This window comes from Hypanus sabinus, chromosome 3 (assembly GCF_030144855.1).
Source record: "Hypanus sabinus isolate sHypSab1 chromosome 3, sHypSab1.hap1, whole genome shotgun sequence".
Taxonomy (NCBI): domain Eukaryota; kingdom Metazoa; phylum Chordata; class Chondrichthyes; order Myliobatiformes; family Dasyatidae; genus Hypanus; species Hypanus sabinus.
Window position 1 is genome coordinate 159,034,985 of NC_082708.1, and position 23,608 is coordinate 159,058,592.

The 23,608-nt window shown below is 43.4% G+C and overlaps 2 protein-coding genes across 4 annotated transcripts in view; one reads left to right on the forward strand and one right to left on the reverse strand.

Moving 5' to 3' along the window:
• LOC132391808 (alcohol dehydrogenase class-3) overlaps positions 1-4,514 on the reverse strand; it is a 29,547-nt gene extending 25,033 nt beyond the window's left edge. Inside the window, exon 1 of the mRNA XM_059965444.1 lies at positions 4,382-4,514. Coding sequence (XP_059821427.1) covers positions 4,382-4,501 — 120 coding nt within the window. The 5' untranslated portion in view covers positions 4,502-4,514. The remainder of the gene's footprint in view (positions 1-4,381) is intronic.
• Positions 4,515-4,608: 94 nt separating this feature from the next.
• Positions 4,609-23,608, forward strand: part of LOC132391809 (uncharacterized) — a 39,199-nt gene continuing 20,199 nt past the window's right edge. Inside the window, exons 1-2 of one of the 3 annotated variants that reach the window (XM_059965445.1) lie at positions 4,626-4,752; positions 8,199-8,269. The gene's annotated coding sequence lies outside the window, so the exon portion shown is untranslated. Of the gene's footprint in view, positions 4,753-8,198; positions 8,270-23,608 lie in introns of all 3 variants that reach the window. The other 2 variants (XM_059965447.1, XM_059965446.1) reach the window with 2 other exon arrangements.

Below are 23,608 nucleotides of genomic sequence, written 5' to 3' on the forward strand. Positions count from 1 at the left end.
CCACAAACATTTGGCGTGCTAAACAGGTTTAGAGGCGCCGCCCATCTGTCTGCGCTCCAGGCCGGTATCAACGGCACTTCTCGCCGACCATGCGAGGCGGCCAGTTACCCGAGTCCAACCAGTGATCCCTGGCACTAGGGTATCACTGCGTTTAGGCGACTGATGACCTTGTGTGTGTCTAAGTTCAACAGTGGGTGTGACAAGGAATGAGGAAAGGTGCAGCTGACTCATATAATTTCATTTCGCCAAATCACATCATTTCCTCGTGGCCCGGTAGCACATGCTTTGCGGCCTGGTGATTGGGGACCACTGTCAGCACAGTAACACAGTCCCTCGACATCGAGAAGGAACCCAAACTTGGCGTCAGTGTCGTGCAAACGAGCGAACCTTTTGGCCATTTCTCTGTGAAGGCGGTCGAATATTCCCTTCATGACTCTTTCCATTTCCTCCTTAGCTGTTAACCCAGCATCTCTCGAGTTCTCATCAACCATTCGTTTCTTTCATCTCTGACGTCTTTCAACTTCAATATTCCATTATTGACAGAGGCTGACTCCTTCTTCGACTGACTCACTGACCAACACTTCTCTTTCATCACAAAAGTGATCTCGGAGGCCTTTCAAAGCCAGGGCAGCATCATGGACATTCATGCTAGGATCCTGCAGCCTCTTTTGAATACAGACAATGCGAATGAGTACTTTGTTCCAAAATCCTAGCAAAATCAGAAAATCGTAACTCAACGTGCAGTTATACAGCTGCCTTGTGTCACTTCTTGTTTCACTGGTCTCGTTTTCATTGTCTATCATGTCCTGGAGGACTTGAAGTATCTCCTCAAGGTACTTGTTGACGAGCTTCACTGCTTCTGTCCTTGCACTCCACCTGCTTTCGGACTCCGACTTAACAATCACAGGCATGGCGTTTTTGAGTTTTTCCCAGTGCTGTGTTGAATGAAAGAAAAACACATAGAGAGCTTCGATGGTTCCAAAAAATATGACCATCATTGTATCCTGCTTGGCTGCAGGTACACCCACCAAGTTGAGTGAGTGATTGTCGCAATTCACAAACACTGCCAGGTTGTTTGCTCACTTATTCATTGATAAACATCATTTCTGTGTCCAGCCATCACAGCAGCATTGTCATAGCACTGTGACCCACAATCTTATAGCTTCATTTCGTCCTTCTCTAGCTGTTTCAAGATGTCTTCAACAATCTGGATAAAACCAAGGACTCTCTAACACGGACTGTTTTCCTCTCAAAATCAACTTCCACATACCTCACTACTTCTGACATCTGCTCATGGTGCGCCTGATCAGGAGTTAAGTCAAACATGAGACCATAGTACTTGATTTTATGAATGCTTCTCAGTAAACTCTGGTGAACAGTGGATGCCATCATGTGCATGAATTCGTTCTGTACACCCGGTAAAAAATAAGACGTGGATCCAGGATGACTTCCCAAATGAGTGAGGTGTTCTTTTATGACAGGGTCAAAGATGGCCAGTAGTTTCAGTAAGCCAAGGAAATTTCCCACATTGGAGTCATTGTCTAGTTGAAGTGACTCCGAGTCCTCGCAAAGCCAGATTCTGAGTCACAAGGAATTTTATACAGTGAAGGATTCTCGTCAAGATATCATGCCACTTCTGCTTTTCCTCCTCAATCTGTAACTGAGATACCCCATCAATAACTCCTCTGTTTCCAGCTTAATTTATTTCCATTTCTTTCCACTGTGTGAAGCATTCCTGATGATTCATTTTCATGAACACTAATCCTTCCAGGTGCTTTCCACTGGTTGAATCCACTTTCCTGCTCCAATGAGGATTGATGGTCTGACCGGGAATAGAGGAGACAACAGATACAAAATGCAGACTTTTTAGAAGAGGAATAGACCAGCCATGAGCGAGTCACTTCCTCACCACGACCATTTCCCAATTTCCTTTTGAACCAAGTTTTGTTCATTGAGTGGTTATTTGTTGGTAGGAAAGGCCCCTCACTGTTCTGGAAATACTTCAAACCCAACTTTATTATTTCTGTTCTCAATGCATCAGGCAGAATTGATTTTCCAGTATCCTTGTCGAACTTCAGAAGTCCAATGTCATGCTGTTTAATCACTTCTGGTATGACTGTTCGAGGCTCTTTGACACCATCCAGTTCACTAGGTTCGGTGTGGTCAGGTTCAATCTTGTCAATAAACTCGACATCATCACCACCACCACCATCTTCCCCTCCTGTCATGTCCACGTTCTCTGTGGCAGCCTCACTCTTAATCTCGTCATACTCGGATTTATCTGACTTGACTTCCTCCTCGGCTTGTGACGCATTTGTATTTGATCCACCTTCGGATTCTAAAAAACTTGTAGCAGGTGCAGGCGACTCCATGGAACGTGTAGAACTACTTGTTCTGGGCTTTTCAAAGAAGGGCATGAAGAACTTGCTCAACTTCTTGGCTTCCTCTGCCTCCAACTTTCGTCTCTTCCATCCTTCAGCTCCACTTCCCTTCTTCGTGAAGAAACATTTCATGGTCTTCTTACACAATGCTCTGAAATAAGGCCATCCTAGTGCTTCTCACCCATGATAATCAAAGGCAGATCATAAATCTGAAGAAAATTCTTTTTTCACTATCTGAGGATGGCTTGTCTGACTTTAATAGAAACTGCTCAGTTGTGCCCCCCTTCAAGCGGTGCCCAGGACACGTGCCATACCTTAGATACACCACTGAACAAATCTTTCCCTTCCTCACACTTTCTGCAGGAATTGTTCTCTACACTACTCCCTTCTTCATTTGTCCTTCCCCCTACACCTCCTCCCTCACTTCCTTTCAGGGCCCCAAACAGTCCTCCTCGGTGAGGCGACTCATGACTCCGTTGGGGTCATCGACTGTACCCAGAGCTCCCAGTATGGCGCTCTGGTGAGACCCGATGTAGATTGGGAGACCACTTCACCGAGCATCTACACTCTGTCTGCCCAAAAAAGCAGGATCTCCTTGTGGCCGCCCATTTTAATTCTACCTCCCATTCCCGTATGTCAGTCCATGGCCTCCTCTGCTGTCGTAATGAGGTTATACTCAGGTTGGAGGAAGAACACCTTATATTTCATCTGGGTAGCCTCCAACCTGACAGCAAGAACATCAATTTCTCAAACTTCTGGTAATTGCCCCCCTTTACCATTCCCCATTCCCTCTTTCATCTTAACAACACCTCCTTTGTGCTCCTCCCCCTTCACTTTCTTCCATGGTCTTCTACCCTTCTCCAGCCCTTTCTCTCTTTCATCAATCTACTTCCCAGCTCTTCACTTCACTCCCAGTTTCACCTATCACCTGCCAGCTTGTTCTTCTTGGCCCGATTCAAACTCCGCAACCTTCACTTTGAAATCCGATGCTGATGCCACTATGCCACCAGCTGGCTCTCTAGTTAACAGCCTCTTAAACACCTTCTCAAGGGCAACTAGGGATGAGCAATAAATGCTGGCTCAGCTGGCGACACCATATCCCATAAATGAATTTTAAAAAACACCACTAACATATCTGCTTTCACCACAAACCTGTTGGCAGCCTGTTCTGGGCACCTACCATTCTCTGTCTAAAATAACTTACCCCACACATCTCCTTTAAACCTCTCCCCCCATCTTAAATGCATGTCTCTTAGTATTTGATCGTTGTACCCTGGGGAAAAGATGTACCCTTCTCATAGTTTTATAAAATTCTATTAGGGCTCTCCCAAGCCTCAGAAATGGGAGAGAAAACCACTCAAGTTTGCCCAAACCCTCCTTAGAAGTCCTACCCTCTAAGCCGAACGGCATCCTGATAAACATCTTCTGCATCCTTTTTGCAAAGCCTCAACATCATTCATTTAATGGGCCGACCAGAACAGTACACCATATGCACTGTGGCCTTTGAAAATGTACCACAAACATTCAACTAATTTAGAAATTGTGTGTTTTTGATATATTTCATTTAGAACGCAGCTGATTGATTGACTTAGAACAAGAAAACATGAACTTAGTTCACCACTCCGCTCTGAAAAAGACCGTCGATTATGCGGTCAATATCCCGAGTTCAATCTTCGCTGTTAACTGTATGTTGTTTAATCCTTAACCCCCTCCAGTCTGATAATGGAACCCCCCCCCACCACCAAATTCTCAAACCGGCAACACCCAACCTGTTTCAAACACCCCGGAATAGCAACACACAACCCCACCGCACCCTCGGGGAGCCGGAATGCCCTTGGGCGCGCTCCAACACAGTGCTGCGTCCTGTAACATTGCTGTGAGCGGTTACACTGGATACACGAGCCGGGCCTGCGATCAGGACACCTTGCACAGCCGCCTTCCCTACCACCGGACCACGGCCCCAGCAAAGGCACTTCGGGTTGTAAGATTCCCAAGCTCACCTGGCCTGCAGACCCCGCCATCTTCTCAGCGCTGCAAAAGCGAGGCAGTTCACCGTCCAAGCAGCTGCAGCAAGGGAACGCCAATCTCATCTGTGAATGGTCAAAGCAGATATCAATCATAGGCACCCAGATTCTGGTTGGCTAAACCGACGTCCGCCCTCAATGGGCTGGGCTGGGCTGGGCGGGTGAGGAGACGCAGCGTGTTGCAGCCGTGACTCCTCCTGACCGACCAAGTTACCGCCTCGCGTTTCCCCCGACAGAGCAGACCGTCGGCAATGGTCTGGTCGAGTCAGGCAGCTTTGGCCGGGACTTATGCACAAAATCCGTCTCTTGGTGCAGGAATGCCTCACTGTTGGAGGAATCAGAATCAGGTTTATAATCGCTGACATATGTCGTGAAATTTGTTTTTTGTAGTAGTACATTCCAAGGCATATGGATAAATTAAGTGATAGATAAATCAGTCAATTAAGCGTTTCTGTTCACGGACCATTCAGAAAACTGATTGCGAAAGGGAAGAAGCCGTTCCTGAATCGTTGTGTGTGCATCGTCAGGCTCCTGTACTTTCTCCCACATGGTAGAGGGCATATCCTGCTTGACCAGAGTGACGAATGATGCCCTTTTGGTGCATTGCCTTTTGAAAATGCCTTTGCTCGATGATGGGGTGGGTTGCGCCCGGAATGAAGCTAACTGAGTCTACAGCCCTCTGCAGCCATGCATTGATTTAACCAGAGCTCGTCTACTCTGATGGATAGAGAGGATCCCATAGTACTAATCTGGAGAAGGGCGGTGGTCCATATCTGGGTCTGTAAGGTCATGAAGGACTTAGACAAAGGGTCATTTTCATTTGTCAGTGAGGTTGACCTCGGGGTGTAGAGATTTTTTTTGGCCCAACCTGCCCACACTAACCAAGATGCCCATCTAAGCTAGTCCCATTTTCCTGCATTTGACCTGTATCCCACTAACCTTTCCAATCCATGTACTTATCCAAATGTTTTAATGCTGTTATTAAACCTGCCTCAAGCACTTCTCCTGCCACCTCCTATATATTGTGGATGTGAGAGGATAGGTTCATTATAGGGGTGTCTAGAACACAGCCGCAGAATAAGGGGATGTCTTAAAAATGAGACGTGGAAGAATTTCTTTAGCCAGAGTGTGATGAATCTGTGGAATTTGTTGTAGGGGTGAAGTCATTGTGTGTATTTAAGGCAGTGGTCGATAGGTTCTTATCAAGACGTACAAAAAAGCTGGATGAACTCAGCAGGTCAGGCAGCATCCATTGAAAGAAGCAGTCAACGTTTCGGGTTGAAAAAATCAGCAAAGATTGAATGACAGAGCACACTCGATGGGCTGAATGACTTAATTCTGCTCTGTCTTATGATTGCTACATACCACTCTCTCACTCAGGCCTATTTAAATATAACTCTGCTCTCACCTTAAACCACTGACCTCTAGGTTTGCCGAAAAAGCTGTGTGCATTCACCCTATCTATGCCCCCTCATACATCTCTCTTAGGTCACCTCTCAGTCTTCAACACTCCATGAAATAAAGCCTTGGGCTGCCCAACCTCTGCTTATGACTTGGTTCCTGCCAACGTTCTCGTAAATCCTCTTTGCATTCTTTCCAGCTTAATGACATTTTCCCTATAACAGCATAACCAAAGCTGTACACAAAATTCCAAATTGACCTCACCAACGTCTTGTACCACTGCAACATAATGTCCCAATTTACGCTCAATGTCCTGACTGATGAAGGACAGAATGCCAAATGCCGACTTCATTACCCTGTCTACCAATGACATTGCTTTCATCCAAATATGTACTATGTTAATTGGTATTGAAGAAAAATGTTTGAAGTGATAACACGTTGAATTGGGAGTAGAGTATCTGGCATGGATTGAGAAATAGCTAAAGAGATAGAAAGCAACAAGTGGGAATAAATGCGTCTTTTAGGCTGGTAACTGAGATTGGGTCCATTGGGATGGGTGATTAGGTCCTGCAGTTTACCCTATCTACACCCCTCATAATTTTATGTACCTCAATCAGATTCTCTCTTAAGCACCTTTACTCCTGGAAAAACAAACCCAGTCTTGACCCTTATCCTTATCAATTAACTTAGTGTATGACCACACAAATCCTATAATCCAAATTACCTGCAAAGGTATTGAAACACTTTATTATATCAATTGCAAATATCCCTGTAAATTATGTTGATCTGGAGTCAATAATTCCTTTTGGACCAGTACTCACCCAAACTACTCTCACAACTCTGAGATAAGAGATCTCAGGTTGGCCAAATGATTGGTCCTTTTCCCTGCCCCAGGGCCAGGCTCTTCCTTGCAATAGATGGTGTCCAGGATTCTTACTGGTTTATCTCCTGATTACCCCGGGCACTGTCAACAAAGCTTGTGAGGTTTGTTATCCACAGAAGCCTAGCCAGGTGGAGGAGAAAATAATTTAAGTAGGAGATGAAAAAATATTTTAAAAAACTCATGCTGGAAATCTGAAATAAAAACAGAAAATGCTGAAATGACTCTGTGACAGGCAACATCCGTGGTCATAAAATCATAGTCACAAAATACATATTTTGGACTAACTGGTTCTTACCGGCCAAGATGCCAATCTAAGCCAGTCCTATTTGCTTAAGTCTGGCCCATATCCTTTGTTTCCTATCCATGTTGTTGTCCAAGGTCGGAGACTATTTGGCATGAACAAGAGAAAATCTGCAGTTGCTGGAAACCCAAGCAACACAAACAAAATGCTGGAGGAACTCAGGAGGTTAGGCAGCATCCGTGGAAAAAAAGTGACGTTTCGGGCGGAGACCTGCGAAGGGTCTCGACCGGAAACGTCGACTGTACTTTTTTCCCACTATTTGTCATGGTTTCCTTTTGTTTCGTAGCTGCAAACTTTTGTGAAGTTTGTTTGTTGAAGATCACCATTGTCTTGGGCACCGGCAATAGGAATGTTTTGCTCGGCCGCTCGGTGTTGCTCAAGTCATTGTGAGGTTGCTAAGACGTGGGGAGTGGTGATGTTGATTAGTGGGCGCTTAGGGGGGATTTCAGCCTCAACAAACTTAAACCTTCATTACAAGCTAATACTTCAGAAGTTTCATCCCACACTCGGCAGGTTTGGTATTGTCTCTGAGTCGGGGCGAGAGCGGAGCTTTTGCTCAGAGCGAGGAGAGCAAAGGTTTGGCGTGCGTGTTGTGCCTCACGGGCTAGTAAGACAAGGCGAACAACGGCCTTTCACGCAACCCTGGAAACACAACGAGTCGGGAGGCGAGGGGGATTTCGAGAGAAGGGTCTTTTAGACCAGAGGTAATAACAGTTTGGTGAAAATTAATACCGAACTGCGAATAACATTGTCACCAGTTGGCGGTAATAAAGTGAGTGGAGGTAATTAAAGTTATGTAGATGAAAATATTAGTTGAATAATATCACAAACACAAGAAAATCTGCAGATGCTGGAATTCCATAGCAACACACAAAATGCTGGAGGAACTCAGCAGACCAGGCAGCATCTATGGAAAAGAGTAAACTGTCGACGTTTGGCCGGGACCCTTCATCAGGAATATGTGGTGTCTTCACAAAAACGCATCCTGCTGAAAATATGTGAATGAAAGTGAATAGGGTTTCTTCTAAGATTAGATTGGAAAATCGCGCAGAGGTTCCAAAGCATTGACTTTTCATTGATGATTATAAATCCGCCGATGTGGGGAGACGGATAATGACCTATAATGAAAGGGATTCCCCCTCCCCCTCCTCCCCAAACAATATTCATTTCGTAACAATCGCTCTTTCTTGAACTATCTTGCGCCTCAGGGGTCGGTAGCCACTGCAGTCTTCACGTTGGACTCCAGTTACCTGCAAAATGGCGAGAGAGGTCGTTTCAGGCGAGTATTGAAGTAATTTTTTTTTGCTAGCTGAAGGCTAAATATTAACACCGAAAATTATCATTTCCTCTTCATATTTTCAGTTAAAACACGTGACCAGGATTATCGGTAACTCTATAATCAAATATTATATTCATGGTCAGATCTGTAAATCTCCTCAGAAATGAGGTGAACCTTTATCCTAATGCACTTGTGTTCCGGGGGGACGAAGGAGGGTTGGGACCAGCACCCAAGTACAGGAATGGGCATAAAATCTATGGAACAGTTTCAATTCCATCATAAACCATGACGGTAAGACTTTAGCACAGGAACCCTGAGGCAAGAGAGATATTATGTTTCATGTGGTGTGTTTCCTGAGATAAATGGGCAAGTTGGAGCACTGACAGCTTCATTCATAGTACAAGATGTATCTATTCATGGTACCTGGACTTTGTCAGCAGATATTGCCAGACCTGAGTGTGTGAAGAGTCAATCAAGCTATTGAGTCTGGAGTACTGTTTCCATTCCCTGAAGGATGTCTGTGGTTCCAGTGTCATTTTTAAATCAGTCTGGTAGTTTCATGTTTACCAATACCAATTATGGCTTTTTAGTCCATATTTATTCCACTTCACAAATTAAAATTCATCAGCTGCGCTGGCGAAATTCATGTTCGTATTTGGATAAATTGTTCAAGTTTACAGATACATTTAAAATTGTGAGAGGCATAGATTAGGTGGATGTTAATAGTCTTTCTGCACCCCCCCCCCCCCGCCCCAGAGGAGGGGAGTCCAAAACTAGGGAGCATAAGTTTAAGATGAGAGGGGAAAGATTTAAAGGATGTGACTAAGTAGAGCTTTAGATGTAGTGTATATGGATTTCAGCAAGACATTTGATAAAGTAACCCATGCAAGGCTTATTGAGAAAGTAAAGAAGCATGGGATCCAAGGGGACCTTGCTTTGTGTATCCAGAACTGGCTTGCCCACAGAAGGCAAAGAGTGGTTGTAGACAGGTCATATTCTGCATGGAGGCCGGTGACCAGTGGTGTGCCTCAGGGATCTGTTCTAGGACCCCTACTCTTTGTGGATATTTATAAATGATCTAGATGAGGAAGTGGAGGGATGGGTTAGTAAATTTGCTGATGACTCAAGGTTGGAGGTGTTGTGGATAGTGTGGAGGGTTGTCAGAGGTTACAACGGGACATTAATAGGATGTAAAACTGGGCTGAGAAGTGGCAGATGGAGTTCAACCCAAATAAATGTGAAGTGGTTCATTTTGGTAGGTCAAATATGATGACAGAGTATAGTGTTAATGATAAGTCTCTTGGCAGTGTGGAGGATCAGAGGGATCTTGGGGTCCGAGTCCACAGGATGCTCAAAGCTGCTATGCAGGTTGATTCTGTGGTTAAGAAGGCATACGGTGCATTGGCCTTAATCAATTGTGGGATTGAGTTTAAGAGCCGAAAGGTAATGTTGCAGATACATAGGACCCTGGTCAGACCCCACTTGGAGTACTGTGCTCAGTTCTGGTCGCCTCACTATAGGAAGGATGTAAAAACCATAGAAAGGGTGCAGAGGAGATTTACAAGGATGCTGCCTGGATTGGGGAGAATGCCTTATGAGAATAGGTTGAGTGAACTCTGCCTTTTCTGCTTGGAGCGACAGAGGATGAGAGGTGACATGATAGAGGTGTACAAGATAATGAGAGGAATTGATTGTGTGGATAGTCAGAGGCTTTTCTCCAGGGCTGAAATGGTTAGCATGAGAGAGCATAGTTTTAAGGTGCTTGGAAGTAGGTACAGAGGAGATGTCAGGAGTAAGTTTTTTACTCAGAGAGTGGTGAGTGCGTAGAATGGGCTGCTGGCAGCAGTGGTGGAGGCGGAAATGATAGGGTCTTTTAAGAGACTCCTGGATGGCTAACTGGAGCTTTGAAGGATAGAGGGCTATGGGTAAAGCCTTGGTACTTCTAAGGTAGGGACATGTTTGGCACAGCTTTGTGGGCCGAAGGGCCTGTATTGCACTGTATGTTTTCTATGTTTCTATGAAACTTTTTCATGCAGAGGATGGACAGAACTGTCAGAGAAAGTGCTTGAGGTAGGTAAATTAGAAGTATTTAAGAGCATGCTGGAGTGGCAGGGCTTGACAGCAGTTGGCCTGGAAATTGGGATTGGCCTGGAAGTGGGCTAAAGGGCCAGTACCCATGCGGTATTGCTCTATGACTCTAAGGTTCTGCAAGTTGGTCCAGTATCTTAAATGTTGTATCTCTGTATCAGAAGGTTTATATTTCAGTTTCCAATGCAGAATATCTGCTTAAATGTTCCTAAAAAGTTATAATTGTACTCAATCTCATTCCACCACTTCCCCTCCAGATATCAACCTTATCTGTGTTTAAAAATAAAATCCCATTTAAGCCTAATTTCTCTCACCTTAAACCTATATATTTTTTTGATTTTTGATATCCCTACCATGAGAAAAAGCTTGCCTTCTGTGAGCAGAGCTCTAGTGCACTGAGAGCCTTCAAATACAAGGGCCCTGAAATTGTTGGTAAACTAGCAGTGTCTGTTACTCAGACTTATAATTTGTATCATACCGTCCTTGATAATACATAAGCAGTTTGATAAAATGTGCTGGAGTTTCTCACAGTCTTATCTCTAACCTTGGCTTTATCTCTACAAAGATACTTTGGGAACAAGTAACAGAATTCACAGTGTTGCGCAGCATCATCCAGCCCATGACAACCATGCTGAACTTTTTGCCCACTTTTTTTACTGATCCAAAAGATGAGAGCTTTGCAGGCTGAGCCAGAATTTAGTTGTCCAACCCTAATTCTCCTGAGAAGTTGGTGTTGAGCTGCTTTCTTGAACCTTTGCAGTCTTTGAGGTTTGAGATAATATCTGGGGGCACACACGATACTGTTGGGGAGAGGTTTTCAGGACCTTGATGGTGAAGGAACAGGGATATATTTCCAACTCAGCATGATGGCTTGTAGGGCAAAATTCAGGTGGTGGAGTTCCCTTGACCTTCTAGCTGGTAAAGGTGCTGGGTTTTAAAGGTGCTGTTCAAGGGGTCTCAGTGAGTTGGGGCAGTGCATCCTGCAGATGGTACAAAATGCTGCCTCTGTCCATGTAGTAGTGGAGTAAGTGGATGGGTTGCCTATCAAGTGTTCTGTATGTTATCAAGCTTCTTCAGTGACGTTGAAGTTACACTTGTTCATGCAAATGGAGGGTGTTCCATCACACTCTTGACTCGAGCCTTGTAGATGATGGACAGACTTTGCGGAGTTAGGATATGAGATACTCACTGCAGGATCCCTGTCCTCTGAGTAGCTCTTGTTAACCACACTATGTATATGCTGCTGCCCTCACCCGCATCCCCTCCATCTCCCAGACATCTGCACTCAACCCATCTTCCCAACACCTTCACAGGGAGAGAGTTTCTCTTCTCCTCATGAGCCTCCACATCCTACAGCAACTTCCACCATCTTCAACAGGATCCTGCCACCAAACACATCTCTACCTCCGCCCTCCCCCACACTCTCCATTTCCCAGACATCTGCACTCAACCCATCTTCCCAACACCTTCACAGGGAGAGAGTTTCTCTTCTCCTCATGAGCCTCCACATCCTACAGCAACTTCCACCATCTTCAACAGGATCCTGCCACCAAACACATCTCTACCTCCGCCCTCCCCCACACTCTCCATTTCCCAGACATCTGCACTCAACCCATCTTCCCAACACCTTCACAGGGAGAGAGTTTCTCTTCTCCTCATGAGCCTCCACATCCTACAGCAACTTCCACCATCTTCAACAGGATCCTGCCACCAAACACATCTCTATCTCCGCCCTCCCCCACACTCTCCATTTCCTGTAGAGATTGTTCCCTCCATGGTTCCCTTGTCCATTCCTCCCTGAGCACTGACCTCCCTCCTGGCACTAGCCCTGCAAGCGGCAGAAGTACTACATCTCTCCCTTACCTCCATTCAGGGCCCTAGGTGAGGCAACACTTCACCTGCAATACTGCTGGGGTTGTCTCCTATATCCAGATCTCCCGTTGTGGACTCCTCTACATTGGTCAGACCTGATGTAGATTGGGAGATAGCTTTGTCAAGCACCTCCACTCCATCCACAAAAAGTGGGATTTCCCTATGGCCAACCATTTTAATTCCTATCCCCATTCCCATTCTGACATGTTGGTCCATGACCTCCTCTTCTGTTACTCGGAGGTTGGAGGAGTGGCACCTCACATTCCGTCTAGGGATCCTCCAACCTGATGGCAAGAACATTGATTTCTCCAGTAATTTTTCCCCTTCCCCCTTCCCTCTTTTACAATTCCCCACTCTAGTCTCTGGTCTCTTACCTCTTCTCCTCACCTGCCTATCGCCTCCCCCTGGTGCCCCTCCTCCTTCCATTTCTCCCATGATCTATTCTCCTCTCCTATGAGATTCCTTCTTCTCCATATGTCTGCTTCTCCCATCCACCTGGCTTCAACTATCAACTTCCCACTATTCTCCTTCCCCTTCCCCCTTCCTTTCCAGAACTGATAAAGGGTCTTGGCCTGATAAAAGATACAAAATCACAAAGCATATTTCAGTACAGTTCAGCTCAGCATTCATTATCTGCAGGCTGCTCCAATTCAAAAATTGATCAAAAGTAGTAACAAAAAGGAGTGACCAGAACCAGAACACATCATAAACCTGTGAGTCCAAATCTGCAATCCATGTTGATTAAAATCTTGCCCCTTCTGCCTCCCCCCCTTACCGCTTCTTCAATTCCCCACCCTGGTTCCCCCCTTATCTCTCCTCCTCACTTGCCTATCACCTCCCCCTGCTGCCCCTCCTCCTTCCTTTTCTTCCATGGTCCATGCTCCTCTCCAATCGGATTCCTTCTTCTTCAGCCTTTTACCTTTTCGACCTATCACCTCTCAGCTTGTCACTTCATCCCTCCTCCCCACCCAAATGGCTTCACCTATCACCTTCTAGCTTGTCCTCCTTCCCCTCCCCGCACCTTCTCATTCTGGCTTCTTCCCCCTTCCTTCCTAGTCCTGATGAAAAGCTTTAGCCTGAAATGTTGACTGTTTATTCTCCTCAGTAGATGCTGTCTGAACCGCTGAGTTCCTCCAGCATTTTGGATGTGTTACCCTGAGTTTCCCACATCTGCAGAATCTCTTGTGCTTGTGTATAGGGCTATTCCTGTTCCAGAAGCTGGTTTACTGTCACTGACGTACGTCGTGAAATCTGCTGTTTTGTGGCAACAGTACAGTGCAATACTTGAAAAGTGACTGTAAGTTCCAATAAGAAATATATGAAAGCTGAATAAACAGTGCAAAAAGACAGTGAAGTATTGACCATTCGTAAGTGTGATGGTGGGGGGGAAGAAGCTGTTCCTAAAATGCTGCGTGTGCATCATCATGCTCCCCGATGGAAGCAATGAGACAAGGGCACGTCCTGGTTGGTGAGGGTCCTTAATGGTGTGTGCCACCCTCCTGAGGCATTACCTTCTGAGGATGTTCTTAATGGTGGGGAGGGTAGTGCCCATGACAGAGCTTGCTGAGACCACTACCCTCTGCAGCTGCATCATAGCCTCCATACCAGGCAGCCATCCAACTAATCAGAATGACCTCCACGGTACATCTGTAGGATGTTGCTCGAGTTCCTGATCAATAGTAAAATATGATAGTAGGGGAATTTAGTGTCCGTAATGCTATTCAGTTTCTGGAGTTGATAGTGTTAGTGATGTTGACAAGTGTAGGCAGGATGATAGTCCAGGCAAGGAGATGTGAGATTTCAGGGTACCCAAGGGGCTTCTTGATGACTACATCTGCAGGAAGTGCACCCAACTTCAGCTCCTGACTGACAAGGTCAAGGAACTGGAGCTGGAGCTGGAGGCACTCGGGACCATCCGGGAGGCTGAAAATTTCAAAGATGAGTCTTTTACTGAGGTCATCACACCCAGGGTGCAGGCTTCAAATAGTAGATGGGTGACCACCAGGTGATGTAAAGGGAATAGGAGATCACAGATTAGCTTCTTCAGTTATCTCAAGACCCACAAGTGACCAGATCAGCCTCCAGGAGAAGAATCATACTTGACTACGTGTGTTAGCTGATGATACTGAGTGCAGGGTCCCTCTGTGGCCATTCCCCTCAGCAACAATTGGTAACCTTTGGATACCACTGGGTGGACTTGAACTATCAGGGCACAGCAGAGCAGCCAGGCCAGTGGTACTGTGGCCAGCTCTGAGGCTCAGCGGGAAAGGGTAAAGTCAGGCAGAGCAGTGATAGGAGATTCATACATAACACTTCCGGTACTGTATTCATCAGTCCTTTCGACTTTGCCCCCATGTTACACTTTAACTCATCCCACTAACTACAATTCTGCCCTTTCATCTGCCTGTCCCTCATTACAGTCTCACTGCATCGATTTCTATACCAACTGCCCCGTCCTCAGCCTTATCACTCTGGTTCCCATTACTCAATCACCTTAATTTAAACCCTCCTCAACAGCTCTAACAAACCTGTCCACAAGGATACTGTTTCCTCTCAAATTTCAGGTGTAACCCATACTTTTTGTACAAGGCATACCTTCCTCAGAAGAGATCCCAACAATGCAGTAATCTGAAACTCTGCCTTCTGCACCACTTCCTCAGCCACTCATTCATCTGTACCATCATCCTGCTCCTGCCCTGTCTAGCACGCAGCACTGGAAGACATCCAGCGATTACTACCTTGGTTCTGTTTTTCAGCTTTTTCCCTAATGCCCTAAGTTCACTGCATAGGACCTCTTCCCCCTTTCTACCTATGTCATTGATGCCCGTGTGCACCACAAATTCTGACTGGAGTACAGTAGATGATCTTCTAGTGCAGATAGAAATTGGCAGGTATGACGTTGTGGGCATCACTAAGACATGGCTGAAAGAAGATCATAGTTGGGAGCTTAACATACAAGGATACACATTGTATTGAAAAGACAGGCAGGTAAGCAGAGGAGGTGGGGTGACTCTGTAGGTAAAATATTAATTCAAATCCTTAGAAAAGTGGTGACATAAGATTGGAAAATGGAGAATCCTTGAGGGTAAAATTAAGAAATTGTGTAAAAAGTCCCTGATGGAAGTCATATATGGTCCCCAAACAGTAGCCATGATGTGGGATATAAATTTCATTGGGAGATAGTAAAGGCAAGTAATAAGGGCAATGATAGTCATCAGGATTTCAGTATGCAAATAGATTGGGAAAACCAGGTTGGTGCTGGATCCCAAAAGAGGGAATTTGTAAATTGCCTACGAGAAGGGTTTTTAGACCAGATTGTGGTTGAGTCCTCTAGAGGAAAGGCAATTCTGTATTGGGTGTTGTGTAATGAACCAGATTTGATTTAGGGACCTGAATGTCAAGAAACCCTTAGGAGGCAGCAATCATAATATGATGGAATTCACCCTGCAGTTTGAGAGGGAGACGCTGATGTCAAATGTATCGATATTTCAGTGGAGCAAATGGAATTATAGAGGCATGAGAGAGGAGCTGGGCAAAGTTGATTCGAAGGGACAGTAGCAGGGATGACACAAAACATCAGAGTCTGGAGTTTCTAGGGGCAATTCAGAAGGTGCAGCATAGATACATCCCAAAGATGAAGTATTCTCAAAGAGGATGGTGCAGTAGACTCCGGTCCGAGTTTTGGAGAGTGTGAGAAAGAGGTTTGGTTGTTTGGCCTGTAACATTCTTTTACTCTACTTTAATTTTTGGATATGACTGTTTATATAACGTGTTTGGTTCCTTTGGCCACAAAGGAATTGTTTTCCAGCTTATCCCTTGTTTTGTGTGGCTGTTTTTTTCCGTCTTTGCATAAACTGTTTGCTAGCATTAGCAGTAATAGAGATGCTTAGCGTGCTCTTCAAAGAAAAAAATGAACTGATAATTAGAATAGTGGCGAAGTTGTGGTAGGCCTAACAGGTGGGGACTAAGAGTTGCTTCGCGGTGTAGCTTACCAATGGAGAGAGCAGACTTTACCAACTTTTGCTCGAGGCTTCAGCGAGGAGTTACAGGAGAGGAGTCGGTAAAGGTTTTGTAGTGGTTGAATAAAAAAGTCACCATACTATAATTAAATAAAGCAGGAAAGTGCACGACCAGGTGATGTGTTGTAGCTGCATGACATGGGAGCTAGTGACCCCATTGTGGTTCCTGGTGACCACATCTGCAGCAAGTGTTGGCTGCTCGAGGAACTCAGGCTCAAAGTTGATGACCTGGAATCTGAGCTTCAACCACTGCGGCACATCAGGGAGGGGGAGAGTTACCTAGATTCTTTGTTTCAGCAGGTAGTCACACCCGTTAGATTAGCTGCCTCAAATTCAGTCTGTGGTCAGGGACAAGAGGGTGTGACTGTGAGTGAGGTGGGTAGAGGAATCCGAGAGACAGTACTAGAGGAGTCCCAGCCCTTGAGTTTGTCCAACAGGTCTGAGATTCTTGCTCCCTGTGTGGATGAGAGTGGGGACTGTAGGAAGAATGAGCAACCTAACTGTGGCACCGTGGTTGAGGGAGCCATTCAAGAGGGGGGAGAGAAGAGAACTATAGTGGTAATTGGGGATAGTATGGTCAGGGTAATAGATGGAGTCCTCTGTTGCGAGGATAGAGCATCCCAAAGGCTGTGTTGCCTGCCTGGTGCCTGGTTCAGCACATCTTATCTGACCAGCAGAGGAACTTGCAGTGAGAGGAGAAAGATCCAATGACATACGTAAAGTGAGGAAAGAGATTCTGCTGAGGGAATTTGAGCAGCTAGGGACTGAATTAAAAAGCAGAACCAAAATGGTGCCAATCTCTAGATTACTACCTGAGCCACATGCAAATTGGCATATGGGTCAAGAAGATTAGAGAATTAAATGATTTGCTGAAGGATTGGTGTGGGAGAAGTGGGTTTGAATTCATGGGAAATTGGCACCAGTACTGGGGAAGGAGGGAGCTGTACCAAATGGGATGGGTTCCACCTGAATCTTGGTGGGACCTGGATCCTGGTGAACTGCATAACTAGGGTTGTGGATCGGGTTTTAAACTAAATAGCAAGGAGGTTCATTCAATGGATTGGAGAAGAATGGATAAAGTAAAAGTTAAAGTTAAAAAAGAGAAAAGTAAAGGTGGAGTGCAGAAAAGTCAAATGCATAAGAGACAAAGGCTACTAGATTTTAAAAGCACAATGAGTGTAAGGGCACTTTATCTGAATACCCGTAGTATTCGAAACTAGGTCAGTGACCTTGTGACACAAATCAGTATAAAGGGGTATGATCTAGTAGTCATTACAGAACCATGATTGCAGGGTGGAGAGGATTGGGAATCAAATATCCAAGGATATCAGGTAATTTGGAAGGATAGGCAGGAAGGAAAGGGAGGTGGGGTAGCACTCTTAATTGAGGTTGGGATCAAGGCAATAGTAAGAGATGATAGACGATCTAAGGTGCAGAATATTCAATCCATCCAGGTAAAGATTAGGAATAGAAAGGTAAAAAAAATCACTGGTGGGAGTTGTCTATTGGCCAATGTAATAACAGTACAGTGGTACAGGCAATAAACAGAAATATCTGAGACATGTAAGAATGGAACAGCAGATATCATGGGGGACCTTAACTTGCACATAGATTGGATGAATCAAGCTGGTTGAGGTAGTCTTGAAGAGGACTTCATAGAATGCACACGATAGCTTTCTTGAACAGCATGTTAATGAACCTACAAGGGAATGTACTTTCTTGGATCTGGCCCTGTGCAATGGCATAGATAAAATTAGAGATCTTGCAATTAGGGATCCTCTTGGAAAGAGTGATCACAGTATGACTGAGTTTCTCACACAAGTGGAGGGCGCAATAGCTTGTTTAAAAATCAGTGTATTATGCCTAAACAAGGAAGTCTACAACAGGATGAGAGAGGAGTTGGATAGGGTAGACTGGGAACACTGGCTATATGGTGGGACGGTTGAGGAACAGTGGAAGACTTCCATCAAGATTATTCATGGTGTTCAACAAAGTATATTCCAGTTAAAAGCAAGGACAGTAAGGATGGGGAGAGCCAGCCGTGGATAGCTAAGGAAATAAAGGAAGGCATCAAACTAAATACTTGTGCGTATGAAGTCGCCAAGATTAGAGAGAAACTGGAAGATTGGGAAAATTTTAAAAGCAACAGAGAACCACTAAGCAAGCAATAAAGGGAAGATAGATTATGAAAATAAACTAGCACAACATATAAAAATGGACAGTAAAAGTTTTTATAATTATATAAAGTGGAAAAGGGTGGCTAAAGTAGGTCTCTTGGAGGATGAGAAGGGGGAATTGATACTGGGTATTCAGGAAATGGCAGAGGCTTTGCATGACTATTTTGTGTTGGTTTTCACGGTGGAGGACACATCTAACATGCCACAGAGAGATGATATGGATGCGATAGGAGGTGAGGACGTCAATACAATAGCTATCACTAAAGAGGTAATGCAGAGCAAGCTTGTGTGCCTAAAGATAGACAAGTCCCCTGGTCCTGGTGGAATGCATCCCAGGGCACTGAAAGAAATGGCAGAGGTTATAGTAGAACTTTGGTGATAATTTACCAAAATTCTCTGGACTCTGGGCAGGTCCTGGCGGATTGGAGGATGGCGAATGTCACACCAGTGTTCAAAAAAGGATGTAGGCAAAAGGCAGGTACTATAAGCCAGTTAGTTTAAAATCTGTAGTTGGGAAAATGCTTGAAGCTATCATTAAAGCAGAAATAGGCAGGCATCTGAAAAGAAATAGATCTATCAGGCAGACACAGCATGGATTCAGCAAAGGCAGGTCCTGTTTGACTAACTTACTGGAGTTCTTTGTGGATATAATGAGCTCAGTGGATAGAGGGGAACAGATGACTGTTATTTACTTGGATTTCCAGAAGGCATTCGGTAGGGTACCACATAAAAGACTTATCCGTTAGATAAGGATGCATAGAGTTGGAAGTGATGTATTAGTATGGATAGAGGATTAGTTAATCAATAGAAAGCAGAGAGTTGGGATACGTGGGTGTTTCTCTGGTTGGCAGTCAGTGGTGAGTGGTGTGCCACAGGGGTCGGTGCTGGGCCTGCAACTGTTCATGATGTACATTAACGATCTGGAAGACGGGACCTAGTATAATGTGTCTAAGTTTGCTGATGACACTAAAGTGAGTGGAAAAGCAAATTGTGGAGAGGATACGGAGAGTCTGCAAAGAGATACAGATAGATCAATTGAGTGGGCAAGTGTCTGGCAGATGGAGTACAATGTTGGTAAATGTGAGGTCATCCACTTTGAAAGAAAAAAAGGAAGATCAGGTTATTATTTAAATGGTAAAAGATTGAAGCATGCTGCTGTGCAGAGGGACTTGGGAGTACATGTGCATGAATCACAAAAGGTTGGTCTTCAGATGCAGCAGGCTATCAAGGAGGCAAATGGAATGTTGACCTTCATTGCCAGAGGGATTGAATTTAAGAGATTCTAGAGATGAAGGGGTTAGACTATGAAGAGAGATTGAGTCACCTGGGACTGTACTCACTGGAATTCAGAATAATGAGATGAGATCTTGTAGAAACATATATAAAGGGACAGATAGATAGAACCAGGAAAGTTGTTTTCACTGGTAGGTGAGACTAGAGCTAGGAGACATAGCCTCAAGATTCAGGGGAGTAGGTTTAGGATGGAGATGAGAAGAAACAGTTTTCCCAGAGAGTGGTGAATATGTGGATTTCTCTGCCCAATGAATCAGATTTTTGCATAGTACAGGAATGAAGAGTTATGGGGAAAAGGCCAGTAGGTGGAGATGAGTCCATGGTCAGATCAGCTGTAATCTTATTGAATGGCAGAGCAGGCCCAATGAGCCAGATGGCCGACTCCTGCTCCTATTTCTTATGTTCTTATGTTTTTTTGTGTCTGACCTGGGAAGTCAAAGACAGCATAAAAGGAAAAGAGAGGGCATATAATACTTTAAAAAATTGTGGGAAGTTACAAGATTGGGAAGCTTTTAGAAATCAATAAAAGGCAACTAAAACAATAGGAGAGAAAAGATTAAATATGATGGTAAGCTAGTCAAAAATATCAAAAAGGATACCAAAAGATCTTTTTAATATATAGAGTAAAATGGAGGTAAGAGTAGATATTGGACTGCTGGAAAATGACACTGGAGAGTTGTAATAGGGGGCAAAGAATTAGTGGATGAACTTATTAAGTATTTTGTGTTTTACTGTGGAAGACACTAGCAGTATGCCAGAAATTTGAACGTATCAGGGCAGTAGTGAATATAGTTGCTATTACTAAGGAGAAAGTGCTTGGGAATTTGAAGGGTCTGAAAGTAGACCAGATGGACTAAACCCCAGGGTATCACAAATAACAAGGGTGTTGATACAAATCTGTGCAGTATACCTCCTGGTTACAGATTTTCAATCAGAACAGCATCCTTCCACCACTACTCTCTGTTGTGTATCACCAAGCCAATTTTTGATACACAAGAGAGGCTGAAACTGAGAGCAAGAAAAATCAAATGCTGGAGGAAGCTGATGGGAGAGCAGTGTCCCTAGTGGCAAAGTGTTGTTGACTTTTCAGGTGAAGACCCTGAAACTTGCCTTAGATCCCATATGCTTACCCTTGGCCATGAGGCTCTATAATGAGTCAACCTATAGCCGGGAAGTGATGACCCCCTCCTATTAGACTGTTTGTGGTAACTTATTTTTTTATTATTTTTACTCCTCTTCTAATATTTATACCTGTGTACTTGTAATGCTGTAATTTCCTTCAGGAACAATAAAGTATCCACTTATCTATCAATCATTAAACTTCTACACCAACCTACCATGTGGAACTTTGCGAAATGTCTTATTACAGTTCTTTTCTTTTTAAATCTTTTTATTAATTTTCAAACAAAACAGAGTAACAATAGAAATACAGAGAGATTGGGAATACAAGGTTAATAGGGCAGTGTATACAAGTATAAACTATTGATAACACGAATGTAACAGATCTCCCAAACTCACCCTGTATTTATACAGTAAGAAAAAAAAACCCAAACTGAAAAACATATAAAAAATAACTAACTTGCAGACTGAACTGAGAAAAAAAAGCTGGGCTATTATATTATAATGGATATAAATGGTAGTGTCAATAACTCCACTCCTCTATCCAAATATTTAAAGGTAATAAAAGAGGTTCGGGAAAGATCAATTTAGCTCATATGAATGTGTTGAATAAATAGTCTCCAGCTTTCTTCAAATTTAATCGAAGGGTCAAAAATAACACTTCTGATTTTCTCTAAATTTAAACAAGATATAGTTTGGGAAAACCATTGGCATGTAGTTGGAGGATTAGTTTCTTTCCAATTCAATAGAATGGATCTTCTAGCCATTAATGTAACAAATGCAATCATCCGACGAGCTGATGGGGATAAATAACTATTATCCACCATTGGTAAGCCAAAAATTGCAGTAATAAGGTGAGGATGTAAATTAATACTCAAAACTGTTGAAATAATACCAAAAATATCTTTACAATATTTCTCTAAATGAGGGCAAGACCAGAACATGTGAGTCAAAGAGGCTACTTCAGAATGGCATCTATCACAGATAGGATTAATGTGGGAGTAAAAATGAGCAAGTTTGTCCTTAGACATATGGGCCCTATGCACCACCTTAAATTGTATCAACATGTGTTCAGCACATGTAGAGGAAGAGTTAACTAAATGTAGAATTTTCTCCCATTTCTTGTAGGTAAGGAAAGTTGAAGTTCTTTTTCCCCATTCATTCTTAATTTTATCTGATATGTCTGGCTGTATTTTCATGATCATATCATAAATGGTTGCTATTAAGCCCTTCTGATAAGGGTTTAAACCTAAAATTTTTTTCCATTATATCAGTTGGGAAAAGGCTGTAATATATTATTCAAAAAATTTCTAATTTGTAAGTATCTAAAAATGGGATCTGGGTAAATTATATTTATTAGACAACTGTTCAAAAGACATGAAACAGTTATCCATGAATAAGTCACGAAAGCATGTTATACCCTTCGTTTTCCATATCATAAAGACTTTGTCCATAACAATGCCTTCTGTAATTTTAATTTTTAGACTTCTGTAAATATTTTTTACTTAATCTAGGATTTTTATTCTGCCATATATATGAAGAAATTTTAGAGTCAAAAATGTCAAAAAAGGATTTAGAAATAAAAATTGGTAACGCTTGAAGTAAGTATAAAAATTTAGGTAGAATAATCATCTTAACAGCATTGATTCGACCAACCAATGATAGAGATAATGGGGACCATTTAGTAAACCTGATCAATTAAAGGTAAAAAATTAACCTTAAATAAGTCCTTATGTATCTTAGTAATTTTAACACCCAAGTAAGTAAAGTTGTCTGTGACCAATTTAAATGGTAAATGTTTGTAAATTGGAACTTGCATATTCAATGGGAATAGTTCACTCTTATTAAGATTTAGTTTATAACCAGAAAAGCTACTAACTTGAGCAAGCAAAGATAAAACTGCAGGAATCTATCTCTCTGTACTGGAAATATATAGTTATAAATCATCTGCTTTATTACAGTTCAAACAGATAATCTTCATGCCCTGCTTTGTGAATCTTCTTAATTATATCCTAAAACACTCAATTAAAATAGTGAGACATGACTTCCCTTGCACACAGCCATGCTGAGCACCCTGAAAAGCCCTGCCTTTCCAAATGTACATAACTTCTGTCCCCTAGAATTTTCTCCAATAATTACCATAACTACAGACATAAGGTTCACTGTCCCTGTGGTTATCTCGTTTATTCCAGCTGCTCTTTAATTGAAGGAAGAACATCAGCTATCGTCCAGTCTTGCATCTTGCATTATGGCCAATGACAATGAAAAAAACATCCATTCAGTGATCCAGCTGTCTTCCCTTTAGCTTCTCATGCATAATTTGATTGATCTCATCTGGCCCTGGGATTTTATAACCTTCACATGTCCAATGGCATCTAACATCTCCCTCCCCAATACCAATCCGCTCCAAATTATCTATGTGTCCTTACTTGACTGTAGTTAGATGCCACTAGGGTCTATGTCCTTCATGATGAGTACAGATACACATATTCATTTAGTGTCTAACCCATATCATCTAGCTCCCCTTCAGTCAATTCTGTCAGTCCCCACTTCTGAAGCCCGAGAAAGTTTGTGTATTTCACCTTCACTCATATAGCCGAAGGGAAGTAGAAATGACCATGATGTCGAGGAGCACTTCTTAGTTTCCTTCTGGAGATCAGTAAGTAAAGACACCACAGTCATGCTTTCTGAAGGCACAATAGACCAGCTACCATCTAACCGTATTGAAGAAGAAGAGGCTGCCAGGTTATTGGAATGCCCTTATCCTCCAA